Source organism: Pan paniscus, chromosome 17 (assembly GCF_029289425.2).
Source record: "Pan paniscus chromosome 17, NHGRI_mPanPan1-v2.0_pri, whole genome shotgun sequence".
NCBI classification, from domain to species: Eukaryota; Metazoa; Chordata; class Mammalia; order Primates; family Hominidae; genus Pan; species Pan paniscus.
In genome coordinates, this window is record NC_073266.2 from 23,304,953 (window position 1) to 23,323,921 (window position 18,969).

At 37.4% G+C, this 18,969-nt stretch overlaps 1 protein-coding gene across 1 annotated transcript in view; it reads right to left on the reverse strand.

Moving 5' to 3' along the window:
• LOC100971897 (ankyrin repeat domain-containing protein 30B) overlaps positions 1-8,091 on the reverse strand; it is a 48,798-nt gene extending 40,707 nt beyond the window's left edge. Inside the window, 5 exon segments of the mRNA XM_055102790.1 lie at positions 1,514-1,620; positions 3,509-3,682; positions 3,841-3,955; positions 7,872-8,058; positions 8,061-8,091. Coding sequence (XP_054958765.1) covers positions 1,514-1,620; positions 3,509-3,682; positions 3,841-3,955; positions 7,872-8,058; positions 8,061-8,091 — 614 coding nt within the window.
• Between the last annotated feature and the right edge of the window lie 10,878 nt (positions 8,092-18,969).

Genomic DNA, 18,969 nt, shown 5'->3' on the forward strand with positions numbered 1-18,969 from the left:
GAAGAAAACCTAGGCAATACCATTCAGGACATAGGCATGGGCAAGGACTTCACATCTAAAACACCAAAAGCAATGGCAACAAAAGCCAAAATTGACAAATGGGATCTAATTAAACTAAAGAGCTTCTGAACAGCAAAAGAAACTGCCATCAGAGTGAACAGGCAACCTACAGAATGGGAGAAAATTTTTGCAACCTACTCATCTAACAAAGGGCTAATATCCAGAATCTACAATGAGCTCAAACAAATTTACAAGAAAAAAACAAACAACCCCATCAAAAAGTGGGCAAAGGGTATGAACAGACACTTCTCAAAAGAAGACATTTATGCAGCCAAAAGACACATGAAAAAATGCTCACCATCACTGGCCATCAGAGAAATGCAAATCAAAACCACAATGAGATACCATCTCACACCAGTTAGAATGGCGATCATTAAAAAGTCAGGAAACAACAGGTGCTGGAAAGGATGTGGAGAAATAGGAACACTTTTACACTGTTGGTGGGAATGCAAACTAGTTCAACCATTGTGGAAGTCGGTGTGGCGATTCCTCAGGGATCTAGAACTAGAAATAACATTTGACCCAGCCATCCCATTACTGGGTATATACCCAAAGGACTCTAAATCATGCTGCTATAAAGACACATGCGCACGTATGTTTATTGCAGCACTATTCACAATAGCAAAGACTTGTAACCAACCCAAATGTCCAACAATGATTGACTGGATTAAGAAAATGTGGCACATATACACCATGGAATACTATGCAGCCATACAAAATGATGAGTTCATGTCCTTTGTAGGAACATGGATGAAGCTGGAAACTATCATTCTCAGCAAACTATTGCAAGGACAAAAAACCAAACACCACATGTTCTCACTCATAGGTGGGAAGTGAACAGTGAGAACACATGGACACAGGAAGGGGAACATCACACACCAGGGACTGTTGAGGGGTGGGGGGAAGGAAGGGGGAGGGATAGCATTAGGAGATATACCTAATGCTAAATGACGAGTTAATGGGTGCAGCACACCAACATGGCACACGTATACATATGTAACAAACCTGCACATTGTGCACATGTACCCTAAAACTTAAAAGTATAATAATAATAAAAAAGAAATTAAAAAAGTGTATAAAAAAGAGAAGTTAGAAAAATACTATAAAACTGTTAATAATTCAATATTGAATTATAAAGCAAACTAAAAAAGTTCATACTTCTTAAAACTGATGAAGAACCACATTAGCTAATAGAAAATAATGCAACCAAAATCATCAGATTACAAATAAGAATCAGTCAATATAATAAGAGAAGATAAGTCCTACTATATACTGTTTTTTATGTTGACGAGTCCAAATAATTGCTTTTCTTCTGATAATTTGTGTTGATATGTTTCACTATAATCTAATAATTTTAACTAAATGTTGTTAATTTAATATTTCTGACTTGAGCATTATTACTCTAGAACACTAGTCAAGTGTTTTTTAGTAAAAAAAAAAAGAACTACCATACCATTTAGACTCATTAAATGCGTTTGCATTTGCATTTTTTGTTAGTAAAAATTCCACAGTTTGCTTGCTTCTTTTCTGTATGGCCAGTAAAAGGGGTGTGAGGCTAGCCTGTAAAATAGCAGAACAATTTATAATTCATGAAATTACATATTTCTCAGCTGAACTGAATACCTTATATAATATCCTATTAACTTAAACACATAAAGTAGAAAGTAAATCAAGTAAATCAATAGCAGTCCCCTCTTTCTCCTTTTTCTGTGCTTTCCCATGCACTGCACCTTCCCTTGTAAATATTCAGCGTCTGCATCACCACATTAATTCTGGTTATCTCCAAAAATCATTATATTGTAATGATTTTATGGTTTCCCATCTAAACCAAGAGCTTCATGAGGGCAAGGGCTGTATCTTTTATCTCTATATCCTTAAACCCTAAGACATAGTAGTAAATACTTTGTTTTTGACTAAATGAGTAATCTATAATATTACTTCTAGAGCAGTGTTTCTTAAACTATATTCCAAAGAATAATTACCTTACCAGAAGCACTGTACCCCAACAGATTCCACCATTATCTATGTTCAAGAAATATTATAAAACTGTGAACTAAATGTCCATTATTCAATAAATGACTTGAACTTTGCCTAAATACTTATTTGACAATATATTTTTGTGGCAGAGATTAACATTGGACAAATCAGAATTTCAGGGATACAGTTTTGAAAGCTTCCCAAGAAAAATGGAGATTTCCTGTAGGTGATACAAACTGTCTTGATTCTGTTCTATCAATAATCCCAAGATCCCAGATGCCAATGTCAGGCACTCCTGCTCTAAATGGGTCACTAAGGAAGTGGCTCTAAATCGAAAGAGATTGGCTTCAAATGAACTTTGACTGCTTATTACTAAATGGTCCATGAGGTTTCTCCTATTACAAGACAATAGAATTTTTTCTCGGCTATTAGAAATTCAGTATAAAAGTTTATTCTCAATTATAATGATAATCCTAGGATCCTAATGCATATCTACTTCTTTCAATGCAATAATCCATTTTTATTCTGGTTGCTATTGTAATTGCTACTTAATTTTTGGAAAAATATCAAAAATATGAATAAAATGGCTTATTAATGAAAGTTCTAACTCATCTATGTGGATTAGCATAACAGAAGCCCCTAAATCAATTGAATTTTAAGGGACAATTCTAAGAAGAAGGATATAATATTTTCTGCAATATGCATAACCTATTCAAATACAACCATGATTAATCTAAAAAGGCTTAAAGGCATTCTAATAAAAGATTATTATTTATGGTTTATATACAGAAAAATCATTGTTTAAAAAGTCTTCTAAATTCTAGAAGTCAACCCCAGTATTAATGAATTAATGTAAAATATAAACTATATATTATAAACAGCTATCAACTGTCTTGAATACCTTGAAACCTTTACCAAAATATACTATGAGAGAGGAATTGATAACTGAAATATTTACAGAGGCAAAAGAGGTAAGTTCAGTAAGTGATGTAACTAGGTGGGCACAGTGGCAAACTGGAAACATGCTTTGTGTAAAGCTAGAACGTCGTCTTAGCATACCAAACAGTCATATGTGCTCAAGAGACACCAGATTCCATCCTTTAAGAGGAAATCCAGATTTCTGCACGTCTCCTAAATTTTACATGTTGACTCAATTTACACAGGCAAATTTTGCTTTCCTGTAGTTTTACACTAATTGGAAAGAAAAAAAAAACTTGGGTAGGAAAGAATATTTGAAAAAGTTTTACCTTTAACAAATTCAAATATTTATCATAAATGCACAGAAAAGCCATACTCTCTAATAGTTCTTTTAAAAAATTAATATTTAAGGTTAAATCTTAGACAATTAAGTTCTTTCAAATTATTTTCACTCAAGGAATGTTTGTGTTTCCAAATATAAAAGCCTTACATATGTTAACATTAAAACAAATGGATTTCAAATATTTTGAAAATAACATTGGTTAATGTCTACCTTGTTTTGCACCTCAATGACTGCACCATAGGACAGCAGTGTTGCCACCATTAACAAATTCTCACTATAAACGGCATAATGGAGAGCCGTGTTGCCATACACATCTACATAATTTAGATCAGCACCAGCATCTATGAGAATATTTGCACAAGCCTCCCTCTCGCATTGTAGAGCCTGTCAGTATTAAAGCAAGAAGTACATTATAAATTATAGGAAATCAAAATAAGTATTCCACAGGTTTCACAAACTAGTTGTATTTCAACTAAATTCATTTTTATTCTATGTATTTAAACCAAATCCATCTCCCGCTGAAAAAACTGGCTACTATTTACCTTCATCAGAGGTGTCCTCCCTTCGCCATCAGGGACATTAAGCTGGCACTTTCTGTCTACCAGAAATGTTACTACTTCTGCATGGCCATTGACACAGGCCCAGTGTAGAGCAGTCCTACGAGAGTGAGAGGACTTTTAGGCAAAGTATAGCCCACTGTCTCAAAACATACAACGATTTAGGTAATTGTAAACATTAAATACCATGCTCTTTCTCTGCCTTCAAAACAAATATTTAATATTCTCCTGAAGAAAGTACAACATTCGTTCTCTTATTACTCACCGCATTAATGAAAGAGTGGCCTGTTTGAATACAAAGAGCTTGGCCTTTGGATTCAGTTCAACTTGAGCTTGAATATTACTTTAAGGTCTTTCACTTTCTAGCTGTCACTTAAACTTTCTGCACCTCGATTTTCTCATCAATAAAATGGAGATGAATACAGCAGTTATCTCACAGGACATCACTGTGATGCCTCATTGAGAATCTATGCAAAGTATTTTGGAGAGTTCCTAGTACATGTAACAGCTAAGTAATTGTTAGATATTATAATTATTACTACTACTTAATAAAGAAAACATTTTAAGTAAAATGGTGCAATTATGCCTACTTCGTGGTGTGTTTTAAAGGTTAGAGATAACACAGTATTTTAATGATTCTAAGATGCTCAATTGCTCATATTTTAACATCTCTGACATTGAAATGCCATTTATAATTCATTATTTATTACAACTATATTTGGCAGAAATTTAAACAATCTTTAATTGGTGCATAAAATAAAGAGGCATCACACAATTCACAGTGTCTTCCAAGAAGTGGAATACGGTATATACAACAGGACGATGGCAGTCCTAGTCACAGGATTAACACTGAAAGAAATTTTAGCTTTTTAGAGGACTACACAATAGGAGAGTTGAAATAAAAACAACAAATTGTTAAAACAAACTGCTTCTTCAAGATTTTAAAAACTTCAAGCCAAAGAAAACTTTGGATTCAAATAAATAGGTATGGCTCATTTTATTCCACATTTAGATTTACAGAATGTATGGAAATTCATATTTAGATTTATAGAATGCATGTAAATTAGGTATTTTTGATGATTAATATTACTATTTAGAGCTGTTATAAATTTCCAAAATCCTGGTTGGTAGTTATCTTTTACTCGTTTCTCACTTCAGAAGTGTTTTTGTTTGAAAGATGAGAGGAAAAGCTTAATTGAGATTCAGTCCTAATACTCCAATTTTAAATCTCTCACTTTGCTCAGGCTGAGCAGGTAAACATGAAATTTTTAAGGATGAAAAGGTCTTGAGAGTTAATAGAATGTATCTTCTACATAATAGGCATCCAGCTTACACATGTGATAAATGGATTAAAAGAAAGGATAAATACAGTTGGGAAGTACAATATCTTAAAAAACTGCTATAAATAAAGCACTTATATTTGTCATTTTATTTTTCTAATAATAAAACTACACTAAAATGATTAATCTATAGTTATTGACATATATGTAATAAGCCTATATATAATAAAAATGTGTTTAATAAAATGTATATGTAAATCAATAAGCAGAGATAAAAAGATTCTCTTCTGAAGATGCTAAAAGTTCACAGAATATACAAATGCACAAAAAAAATAAAATATAGAAAGTGAGAAATTATTTTCATCTGTGCAAAATACATATTGCTGCTCTTCCCAAAAATTATTTCATTAATAATAAACGTTTACTAATAGCATCGTACATGTTCAATGCAGAAATCAAAGATAATAAAAAGGAAAAACATTTTATATTAAAACGAGTATCCTCAAATAGCAAATTTTATCATATTTTGGACATAATTTCAGATAACACAAGACCATAGTCTGTATGTATAGTCAAACTGAATTTTACCCTCACTTGGTACACCAAAATACATTTTCAAATGTCAACATACTTCTGTATATGTTTCTACCTTGAGTGGTCACATATTATCCCATGCTGTAAACTCACTGAAATGTATTTATAAAAGCCATTAAATGGATTCTTTTTAATACATTGATATTTTAAGCAGTGCTCAGAAAAGAAATTGTGTGTATGTTGCATTATTTTCTAAAAATATTTTAGTATAATAGAATGGATCACTAATGGGCATATACAATTTTTTAAATATGGTACTTACCATCAAATTGTTTATTTGAAAACTCACCTGCAACTTACACTTTAAGGAGTACTATAAATATCACTGCTTTTTATCCTCACAAACTTTGTGGATAGAAAACAGTATTTGCTTCCTCTTTTAACTTAAATGCCTTCTCTAACCAGGAACACTAATATTGTTTCCTGTATGCATAGGTTACTTGCAGATCTTAAAAAAGGACTTTGCCCAGTTTTAAATTAGAGGCCAAGTACTTTTTTAGATCTGCAATTTAGATCTCTAACTTAAATTGCCCAATTTTAAATTAGAGGGTTTTCTATTGATTTGAGTGAATTCTCTATAAAAGGAAGATTTTTAATTCTAATATGTATACACACACACATACATGAGTAGTAAATATTTTACAAGTATGCTGCCTTTTATTTTTTCTCATATGCAGGGCGATTTAATTTTTGTTTTACTAAATGACTCTTCAGAATGCTTGCTTCTGAGCTTCTTAGAAAGGTTTTGTCAACATAAAAATGTATCTGTGTAAATAGGCATTTATGTTTTTTCTGGTATTTTTATCTTTTGTATATTAAAAATTTTTAATCTATATTCCATCAGGAACTTATTTTGTGCCATAAAAATCTAGTTTTCTCCAAAAAGCAGGCATTTCACTTATGAAACTAATTCTTTTCCTAATAATTCATATTCCTAAAAGAATTACGAAACTAATTCTTTTCCACAAGGATAATGATCCTTGTGATCATTATCAAGTTCTAAATTCTTACATATGTTTGGGTGTTTCTGGATTTTCTATTCTGTTGTATTCATTTACCTGTCTTTTCAGCTGTTAGCAAACAATCTGTGATTTTTTTTTTTTTTTTTTTTTGAGACAGAGTCTCACTCTGTCACCTAGGCTGGATTGCAATGGTGGGATCTCGGCTCACTGCAACCTCCACCTACCAGGTTGAAGCAATTCTCCCGCCTCAGCCTCCCAAGTAGCTGGGATTACAGGCACCCGACATCAGGCCCAGCTAATTGTTGTATTTTTGTAGAGACGGTGTTTCACCATATTGGCCAGGCTGGTCTTGAACTCCTGACCTCAGATGATCCACCCGCCTCGGCCGCCCAAAGTGCTGGGATTACAGGCGTGAGCCACCGCTCCTGGCCCATTTTGTGCAAATTAATAGCGCATTTTGATATCTAGAAGGGCAAGACTTTTCTACTCCATTACAAAATATTTAAAATGTCATCACAACAGTAAAAGCCTGTGTAATTTTAAAAATGTTAAAACGTTAATAGCTTTATTTGGTTTATGTAAAACTGGTAAGTCGCATCTTGAGAAAAATGAGTCTTCTTAAATTCAAGAACATAAACCATCTTCCCACCTCGAAGTTTCCTTCTAAGGTCCCTCAGCAAAGAACATATTTACATAGACATTCATTGATATCAAAATGGACATTGGACTTTATCCAAAGAATTTTTAGCCAAGAAGGTCATATATTATGGGAATTATTTCATTATGCACCATTTCATAGTGTATCTAACATTATCTTTTAAAACCTGTACATTAAAAGTAAAACCCTGTATGTACTTAATTTTGTGAGTTTAATCACTTTAAAATTTTCTACACAGTGCTCTGTGAGAGGAAGTGGGAGTGAAGGAGAAAGCAGCTAAAGTTTGGGGTTGATTTTAAGGTGGCCTGGGCCCTCCGCCCTGCAGGGCGCCCCCATCCAAGGCCTGGGGGGCCTTCCCGGGAAGAAGATCAAGACCTCGGGGCCCAGGACGGCCGCCCCATCTCCCGCCACTCCTGCACCTGCTCCCCTCGTCCCCAGGACCCCCAGCCCCCACTCTGAAGGGGCGATCCTCCCACAGCCGCCTCCTCCTCCTGCAGCCCCGGCTCAGGCAGGGCCTGGTACCTCTTCTTCATATCTCTTTTGTTCAGGTTGACGGGCTTCTTCCCTACTGTCATCTTCTCCAGCTTCCGGACTTGGCCCCGGGAGGCAGCTGTATGGATCTTCCCTAGATCCCCGAAGTAGATGGTCCCGTAGTCCTTCTCAGTGTACACCAGTTCGCTGAAGGCGTTCGGGGGCTCCGGGCCCCGACGCCCTTGCCAGCGGCAGCTAAGAGCCTCTTCATGGCTGCAGCCCCCTGCTAGAGAGAGCCCGCGCCTCCCGCTCGCCCTTCCCCAGCCCCTACCCCTCGCCCTCGCTTCCCGCTTACCCTTCCCCAGCACCCGCCCCCGGCTCGCACTCGCCCGTCTTCAGTTCCCGCACCCGCCCCAACACCAGCAGAAATTTCTGTATCGCCAAGCTCTTGAACACTCCGGCCTCTGTCGGGAGAAATTCTGAGCAGAGCCGTTAGCTGCTCTAACGTTAGAGCGTTACAGCAGCAGCTCACGCGCAGCTCAGCAGGCTGAGGAGACACGCGCCCTGGCCGCGCTCCACCGGGCACCGCGTGCAGGTGGCACCGGCCGCTGAGGCGCTGCCGGGCTGGCGGGCCTCCCTGGAGCGGAACGTGTGGGGCGCCCTGCAACACGGCCTGCTTGACATAGCCGCCCCTGGCCCCTCCCCGACCCGCGATCCAGGAGCTGGACCCTGGTACTGGGCACCGTGCAGCCTCCAGGGCGGCGCTGAGCGTCGATTCCCGCCCTCCTGCAGCTGGGGACCGACCCGCTCACTTAGGCGCCCTGGAAGCTTCTGGCCCAAGTATCCGCCCTGCTGCTGGCACTGACAGGGTCCGGGTTGGAGCCCCCGCTGCCGCGTGCCACGTTCAGGTGGGAGCTGCACCTGAGTCCACGGTGGAGGCTGCAGGGCTGGGCCCAGACCGCTGAGAGTCGCCGAGTGCACCGCCCTTCCACCCTGGGCTCTGCTCTTCCTTGGCCCGCGCTGGCAGCGCAGGCTCGCGACCTCTGGGCCCTGTATAGCTGCCAGGATGAGGCTTTGCGGCAGGTTCCCGCCCTCACACAGCTGAGGTCCCACCGCCTGATTTAGGCGCAGTGGCGGCGTCCGACCCTGGGGTTCGCCGCTGCTGGTGGCACGGACAGGTTCTGGGGTTGCCACCGCTGCTGCTACTACAGGCATGAACCACCGTGCCAGGATGTAATCTTTTTTTCTTGAGACGGAGTTTGGCTCTTGACGCCCAGGCTACAGTGCAATGGTGCGATCTCGGCTCACTGCAACAACCTCCGCCTCCCAGGTTCAAGCGATTCTCCTGCCTCAGCCTCTTGAGTAGCCGGGATTACAGGTATGTGCCACCATGCTGGCTAATTTTTTTTTTTTTTTTTTTTTTTTTTTTTTTTTAGTAGAGATGGGGTTTCTCCATGTTGGTCAGGCTGGTCTCGGCAACTCCCGACCTCAGGTGATTCGCCTGCCCCGGCCTCTGAAAATGCTGGGATTTCAGGCGTGAGCCACCGCGCCTGGCCGGTTACTTTGTAGGTTACTTTGTACTTTAAGTAACATGGACGCAGGCCGGTCGCGGTGACTCTGGCCTGTAATCCCAGCATTTTGGGAGGCCGAGTCCGGTGGATCACCTGAGATCGAGGTGGAGACCTGCCTGGCCAACATGGAGTGAAACCCCGTCTCTACCACACATACAAAAATTAGCATGTTGCCTGGTGCCGTGGCTCAAGCCTGTAATCCCAGCACTTTGGGAGGTTGAAGCGGGCAGATCACCTGAGGTCAGGAGTTGGAGACCAGCCTGGCCAACATGGTGAAACCCTGTCTTTACTAAAAATAGCTGGGCGTGGTGGTGTGCGCCTGTAATCCCAGCTACTAGGGAGACTGAGGCAGGGAGCATCACTAGAACCTGAGAGGCAGAGGTTGCAGTGAGACGAGATCAAGCCCTTGCCCTCCAGACTGGGCGACAGAGCGAGATTCCGTCTCAAAAACAAAGTCCAACTAAAAATAAAAAACAAATAAAAAATAAACAGTCTAACAAGTTGTAGAGACTACATTTCATTAACTTACTCTGTTTTCTTTGTTAGTTTACACTAAATAAAATTTCATTGTTATTTATTCCAGAATAGGCTAGAAAGGTATAATGGGCTCTTTTTTCCATTGAAGATGAAAAACAGGAATGATTATTCTTGGCTATTCAGAGGTCCTTGAAGGTCCTTGGATCTTCACAAAGGAACTCACAATTTCTGTTCTTCTGACTTTTATCCCTAGTGAATTGACGGAGTCTCGCTCTGTCGCCCAGGCTGGAGTGCAGTGGCTTGATCTTGGCTCACTGCAAGCTGCACTTCCTGGGTTCACGCCATTCATTCTCCTGCCTCAGCCTCCCGAGTAGCTGGGACTACATGTGCCTGCCACCACGCCCAGCTAATTTTTTGTATTTTTAGTAGAGACGGAGTTTCACCGTGTTAGCCAGGATGGTCTCGATTTCCTGACCTTGTGATCCACCCGCCTCAACCTCACCAAGTGCTAGGATTACAGGTGTGAGCCACCGCACCCGACCAGGGGTATTTATAGTCTTATTGATCCCAGTTCATGTGATTATTCATATGATTTGCCATCAGAGTTATTCCATAATAGGCAGAATATTTACCACATTACCTTTCTAAAATCTAAATATTTTCGGATTGTAATTTCAAAGAAATCTGACTTGGGAAATCTGATTCTAAGGAATTCGGATAAGCTATTGGAAAATATCACAAATGACAAAAATTTTGCATTAAAATTGTTGATAAATTTAAATCACTTTGCAGCTGAGCGTGGTGGTTCACACCTGTAATCCCAGCACATTGGGAGGCCGAGGCGGGTGGATCACGAGGTCAAGAGATGGAAACCATCGTGGCCAACATGGTGAAACCCCGTCTCTACTAACTATACAAAAAATTAGCAGGGCGTGGTGGCGCGTGCCTGTAGTCCCAGCTACTCGAGAGGCTGAGGCAGGAGAATTGCTTGAACCCAGGAGGCGAAGGTTGCAGCAAGCCGAGATCGCACCACTGCACTCCAGCCTGGTGACAGAGTGAGACTCCGTCTCAAAAAAAAAAAAAAAAATTCAATTACTTTGTGTATATAAGGGTCTAATTTTTAAAAAATTGTAAAATGTCCCATACCTTCATTAGTATTACTTATTTGTTCTTATCACTCCATCAATGTGCGGCGTAAATAAAATTTGTTAAGTTAAAACTTTCGGTGTACTTTCATTCATTTATTTATTTATTTAGAGACAGAGTTTCACTCTACCATCCAGGCTGGAGTATAGTGGCGTGATCTCGACTCACTGCCACCTCCGCCTCCCAGGCTCAAGTGATTCTCGTGCGGCAGCCTTCCAAGTAGCCGGAACTACAGGCATGCGCCACCATGCCTGGCTAATTTTTAAAAGTCCTATATCATATAAGAACATTAGAGTTCTGGGATTATTTTTTGTTTTTGTTTAAGAGACAGGGTCTCACTGTATTACGCAGGCTGGGGTGCAGTGATGTGATCATAGCTCCCTGTAGCCTGGAACTCCTGGCAAAAGCAATTCTCCCACCTCAGCCTCCCCAGTAGCTGGGACTACAGGTGCTTGCCACAATGCCCATCTAGTTTTTAAATTTTCTGTAGAGATAGGTCTCACTATGTTGCCCAGTCTGGTTTCAAACTTCTGGCCTCAAGGGATCCTCCCCACTTGGCTTCCCAAAGTGCTAGGATTACAGGTGTAAGTCACCATGCCGGGACAAGAACATGAGACTTCTCTTGCCATTTTTTTATATCTAAGTGGAATAGCATAGTATTATGTGTCAGTGTTGAATTATTTTAAAATATTATGCACTGAAACATGCTAATAATCTGGGTCAGTTTCTATCTTGACCTAGGTTTAAACATATTAGCTAACATGAGGGGCCCAACATTAATAATGATTCCATACCATCTCCTTATTTATTTATTTATTTATTTATTTATTGAGACAGAGTTTTGATCTCTTGCAAAGGTTGAAGTGCAGTAGCACGATCTTGGCTCACTGCAACCTCCACCTCCTGTGTTCAAGTGATTCTCCTGCCTTAGCCTCCCGAGTAGCTAGGATTACACCCACCACCACAACCAGCTAACTTTTGTATTTTTAGTAAAGATGGAGTTTCACCAGGTTGGCCAGGTTGGTCTTGAACTCCTGATCTCAAGTGATCTGCGGCCTTGGCCTCCCAAAGTGTTGTTATTACAGGTGTGAGCCACTGCCCCCAGCCACCATTTCCTTTCATTAAAAATATGTGAGATGAAAGTAATTTGAGGGCAGTTATTTTCATATAGAGTCATTTTATCAAACAGGGATTAATATTAATGACTAGTATTAATATTTATCTAAAATTATGTCTGATTTTTCTAAATTCTCTGACTCACTAATGTTAAACATTAGGTTTAATACATATAATTAGGTCTGTGTGGAGGCACTACGTAAATAAAATTGTTTTTAACATTTTGTAAGGTCTGCTGCTTTACAAGTCTTATTATCTTTGCTCCATTTTTAATACCAAAATTTTAACTGTGATAATTAGGCTGGAGACACCAAATCAAGGATATGTTTACATAATCACTCTCAAGGATCTCAAGGGTCATTTTCTGGTTACATTATGAAAATTGTAAAAGGAATCCAGTATATATTCCAGATAATAGCTCTTGATAAATCATATACATCTATATAATAGCTATAGATATAGTTTAAGATTTAGATCTAGATATATTCAGCAACTCTGTAATTTATCGAAAGGTTTTGGTTAAAATGTAAGACATTCCTCAATGTAGAATTAGTTCTAAAAAATTGGTTGCAATGAAGAATGTTAACAACTTACCTTCCTGTTTTCTCTGAATATGGAACAATTCGAGATAGACATGGAAGTAAAGCATAATGAACTTTGGGAGGCCGAGGTGGGCAGATCATGAGCTCAGGAGATCAAGACCATTCTGGCTAACACGGTGAAACCCCGTCTCTACTAAAAATATAAAAAATTAGCTGGGCGTGGTGGCGGGCGCCTATAGTCCCAGCTACTCGGGAGGCTGAGGCAGGAGAATGGCGTGAACCCGGGAGGCGGAGCTTGCAGTGAGCCGAGATCGCGCCACGGCACTCCAGCCTGGGCTACAGAGCCAGACTCCTCCGTCTCAAAAAAAAAAACAAAAAACAAAAAAACAAAAAACAGAAGTAAATCATAATGAAATAAACATGTGATCTCTGTAGCTCATGGTGTTGTTGGCGTGGTGCTTAGCAACAGGGATTTTCCTACACTACACTCCAGTACAGAGCACAGAGCAGAAACTTTATCGCTAAATTTACCGCACAGCAGAGGCAGAACAGAATTCATTTTCACTGCAGGCTGGGACATCCTAAAGAGAAAAAACGTGGAATGGGTGATATGAGCTACCCTAGTTTATTTCTTTCTTCCAATATCTCCAGTCACCTCCACTATTGATCTAGTGAACACAGGCGCAGGAACAGTGCCCTAAACCACATTCGATGTCCTTCAATATCTTTGTCAGTCGAAATTCAAAGGAAATATTTTAACTCAAGTAAAAAGAAGACTACAAAAGAAAGATAACCCACATGGGGATAGCAGAATTTTTTGTTTTTGTTTTAAAATCTCTTGTTTTGGCCACAGGCACTCTGAGCTAGAAGAAAATATTTAGGAGAAGGATGAGAAATCCTTCTGTATTGAATAAGGGAATTACTTCCAGATGGCAGTGGTATAAATCTACCATGATAACAACTATATATATATATATATATATATATAAAATGAAATATGTTTATAGAAAATGTCTGGAATCTTTTTATAGTCTACAGTCCTTCTCAATGGCCTTAATTTGCACAAATAGCCTCAAACTATTTTATTTAATTAAAAACTGCAAGAGATTAACATTTTCTCCTCATAAGGTCCAGTCAAGTATTTTTCTTTTGAATGAAGAAAAGAATAATACATTGCCTGTAAAAAATTAATTCTTTGATTTAGTAGTTAGCAGTGAACAGTTGATATGGTTTGGATGTTTTATCCCCTCCAAGTCTCATATTAAAATGTGACCTGTATTGTCGGATATGGGGCCTAGTGGGAGGTATTAGGTCATGGGGGCAAATCCCTCATGAATGGTTTGGTTCCCTCCCCTGGGTAATGAGTGGTAAAGAGTTTACAGGAGATCTAAAAGAGTGTGGCACCTTCCCTCTCTTGCTCCCTCTCGTGCCCTATGACACGCTGGCTCCCCTTCAAATTCTGCCATGATTGTAATCTTCCTGAGGGCCTCACCACAAGCAGATGCTGACACTATGCATTGTGTACAATCTGCAGAACCAAGGGCCAAATAAATCTATTTTCTTTATAAATGACCCAGTCTTAGGTATTTGTTTTACAACAACACAAACACACTAACACGCTGGTGAAAATCAACTTAAATACTTAAATACAGATAATAATATAAATTTAAAATGCAAACTAAGAGTTGTAAAATTTATATTTCCCCTTCAAAAATTAGCATTCTAAATTCTCTCCTTACTACTTGTTTTGCTTTATACACTTCCAACTTCCTATGCTCAAGTTTTCAGAAGACATTGAAGAACATCACATCATTAGAGAGAAGAAAAGGAAAAATTGGCTACAAAAATTAACCATACAATGTATTGAATTAATAGAGTTTTGCTGAACAATTTTTGTTAATGGAGTTTATATTTTTAGGTATAAATATTTTTCTGCATGATATATTTAGACAAAGTTTTTTTTTAATATAGGATATTTGCAGCAAATGGTCCAAAGGAGCCCAATTATTAAACAAAACACAAATATAAATTGATTACAATATATCAAATATGCCTTAATAATTATTTTGGGTAGCTATAAAAAGTAGAGTTACAAGATTGAGAGGTACTTTGTCTTCTGTGAAGGCTTTAAAAACATGAAGCTACATTTCCCACCATCAAAGATTTACGTGTAAGAGATTTGTCTTCATTTTGTTTTAATTAGACCAAACGATTTGCCCATGGGGCATCTAAACTCAGAATGAGTTTGACATCACAACACAGTCTATATTCTCTGAGGAAAAATGAAAGGAAACTAAAGGATTTTATTTTTCAGACATCAAATCACAAAACAAAACAGTCCAATTTTCTTTGGGTTCTCCGTGGTACATTTATGTCTTCAGGGTTTTAAAAAACCACACCGTTTTGCATGCTTAAAAATAAAAGATTCGGTTCAAGAGTTCATGTTTGTAACATCTTGGCAATTTTTCTTTAAATCTCTAGGTCTAAAACTTTGCTAAAATAAAAAATATTTAGTGAGAAACAAGTTTACATGTGTTGCTTGCTGAAAGAAACTGCTAAAGGGAATGCATTAAGATATGGAACACAATTATGCAAAGTAAATACTCAATTGAACATGCCAGAAGTTTCCTAAATTTAAATTGTTAAATGGCCATCGTGGAAGAATCATTTTAGTTTTAAATTCTATAATAAGCAAAATAACTTTCTTATATAGAAACATTTGTTCCTTTATGTATGAACCAAATCAAATATCATATATAAATTATACATAAGATATGAATCATATATAATGTAGCTTATCCAAACACATTTTAGATGAACCTGTCAGTATTTTTTACGTTATCAACATAGAACTGTTATAAGATAAATAAATCATTTATTCATTTTTCATCTCAATCAATATTTATAAGAGATGACATGTTAGATGATTCAGCTAATCTACACTGAAAGCAGTGGATAAGTCAATTACAGTTTTTGCTCAAATATGGAAAAAATCTGACTGATTATAATCAAAATCATTAACTGTCATTTACTTTTCCTGAAAGCTCTTTATTTAATATAAAATCTAGACATAAAGAAACTAATTTATCCTCTTAAGCGCTATAAACACTTTCTCTCATTTCATTATTTTTTTAGTTGTCAATTTTGCTAGTGTTCAACTAGAAGTCGCCAATAGGCAATCCACTAACATAGGTTCACAGTTCTCATATATTTTTGAAACACTGAAATCAACCTGTCCCCAACTCCACTCCAGAGGCTAATGTTGAAATATCTGCCGAAAGCAATGCCAAACCAATATCTCTGAAATATAGAGAAAGTTGGCTATTATAATTCTCTTCATGATTATATTTATAATTTTATGTATACATGAGAGACAGAGCAAATATTACACATGAAAAATAATACATTTTACTTAAAAACATGCTAAGGTCGGCCGGGCGTGGTGGCTCACGTCTGTAATCCCAGCACTTTGGGAGGCCGAGGCAGGTGGATCACGAGGTCAGGAGATCGAGACCATCCTGGATAATATGGTGAAACCCTGTCTCTACTAAAAACACAAAAAAATTAGCTGAGAGTGGTGGTGGACACCTGTAGTCCCAGCTACTTGGGAGGCTGAGGCAGGAGAATGGCGTGAACCCAGGAGGCAGAGCTTGCAGTGAGCCGAGATCCTGCCACTGCACTCCAGCCTGGGCAACAGAGTGAGATGCCATCTCAAAACGAACAAACAAACAATCAAACCATGTTAAGGTCTACAAGGTCTACAACGTAGTCATTTCTTAACTATACAACGTTGGGTGGGCCACTTACTTAGTTTCTCATTACTTTGGTTTTCTTTCTTGAAAAGTGAAGAATTGTTTTCTTCACAATTATCTCATAATTGTTTTCTAAAAACATAAAACACTAGAAACATTGCCTGGCATTGAGTAAATTATTAGTTTTTAGTATTAGTACTGATTCACATTTTTCCTACTGAAAATTAGATAATGACTCCTCATATTCTGCATGATTTTATAGGATATAAATTTAGATACAAATCACGACATATTTGAAATAACGTTCTATACATTCAACCTCATATTTAGTGGATGAAACCCCACATTTCTCTCTATTTGATAGCGTAGGTGACATTCACATCCTATTTTGCCTCATTATTGAACACTGTCTTACCTAATTTTCTAGATGTCTTAATTTATTTACTGTTGTCTCGTTTTCATGGTGGTGTGTATACTGCATATTTTGAGACACAGTACATTTAATTGAGTTATTTTCTCGCTCAAAAATAAAACTAGTTCCACATCCATTGAATCTTCAGTTTAAACTTAGAATCTAAAATAAAAAAACTCTTCTATGGCAATGATCATAAACTGGCAAACTGATATCTCATGGGTTGGATTAAGGCTGATTGACAGAATGACCTTGCAGGGCCATGTGTGTGCATGTTTACTCACCTTAAAGCAAAAGAATTTTCTGTATGGGTTTATTTTACTAAGATTAGTGAGCCTTTTAAATGAGTCAGGTGCTTCTGATTCATCATCTACGTCCCTGCCCAGTCTCTCTGTACTCACAAATCAGTCTGAGTGATGTAATATCGTTTGAAGGTAGACTGTGATAAGTTAAAGCTGCATATTATGAACTATGAAGTAACTACCAAAATAAAAAGTTACACCTAAAACTTAATAAAGAAAAAAATAGGATCATAAAAATCAACATAAAGCAGAAAAAAATATGCACCAGAAAAGCATATGATAAAATAGAAAAGAAATAGTGAGATGTTAGATTTAAAACCAACAATACAATAATTATTTTGGAAGAGTAGATGAAATATAAATTTGAGGCTACCAATTTATTAAGTGGATTTTGAGGACAGTCACTGTATTCTTAAGAAAGTTCTATTAATTTTGCAAATACTTTGAGGGGTATAAAATATGGATATAATAAATTGTACACTAAAGACAATAAGTGATGATTAAGTACTTTATCACAGATGCTACATATTTCCCAAATCCAGTAGAAATGTAATCAATTTGTTTGACAGAATTTTAGTCTTTCTATTAACAGTCTTTCAGATCAAAATTAAAGAAAATCATATTGTGTACTTGAGCGATGTCCTTTATAGAGTCTTCATGCTCGGTCATAGGCTCAATTGCATGTGTCTGATAAGAATTATAAATAATATGACAGTTATTTCAGTTAATATGTTCTGTTAATCTATTTCAATTCAGAAAAAAACTAACCTATTTAGTTTAGGATCTAATATATGTGAACAAATTTGGGAGGATTTCTTTAATAATCTATATGCATTCTTTGTTTTACATTCTTTCAAGCCAACATATGACATGGACAAATATGTGCAAACAGAAAATCACTGCAGTATATTAGAGTGGAAATGCAATGGCAGAATTATTTTTCAGTAAGTTATTGGGTAAAATATTTGAGTCATGCTGAGTACAAAATATTTTGTTAAGGCTAATTAGGTTGCAGATTATAAAATGCCCTAATAGTACCGATAAACTAGACTCACCTTTCTCAAAAGAAAGTGACTAATAATATTTTGTTGCTGAGTTAAACAGAATAAATGTCTAAGAACTTAGCCATAAGGCTGAGATCTTAATTATATATTAAGGTGTTCAGGTTAATGTAAATCAGATTTGCCTTTCTAGATAAAGAATCCAGATTGACAGTGGCATTAACATTGTCATTAAATCTTAAATAAACACTAATTTCCCATTGCTTGCAAGAATCTGACCTGGGAAAAGATGAAAAAAAGGAAATACTATAGAGTTTTTTGTTAATTATCAAGCTCTTCCTTTGTGTTTTGTTTATCAGATATATAACCTTTCAAATTGAAGCTGATAATCACATGAAATAGTTTTTAAAAACTGCTTGTTGGAGTCAAATGACTACTCTTGGCTTTTCTTTCTTTTTTTCCATTTCCATTTACAATAGCCAAAAAAAGTTTCTTGTCACTGTTTCTAAATAACACCATGACCTCCTGCTCACAAATTAAAATGTACTGCAATTTTCTAAATAAGAACAATCTACCCCTTTCTAAAATTTCAAATTAAATGTGCTTTATTTTTAGTATACTGACCTACCCTGCATGTATAAATTAAATGTAAAAAACATTTTATGTTTAGTAGGGTTGAAAATGAGACTATTTTTCCCTTATTTTTTTCTCCTTAAAACTTATTAATTCCTTTTTATATTCTAGATCTATAAATACTAAAATATTCTATTAACTGCTCTAATCTTCATGTAACAGTGTAGGTTCTACCCATGTAACAGATGAGGAAACCA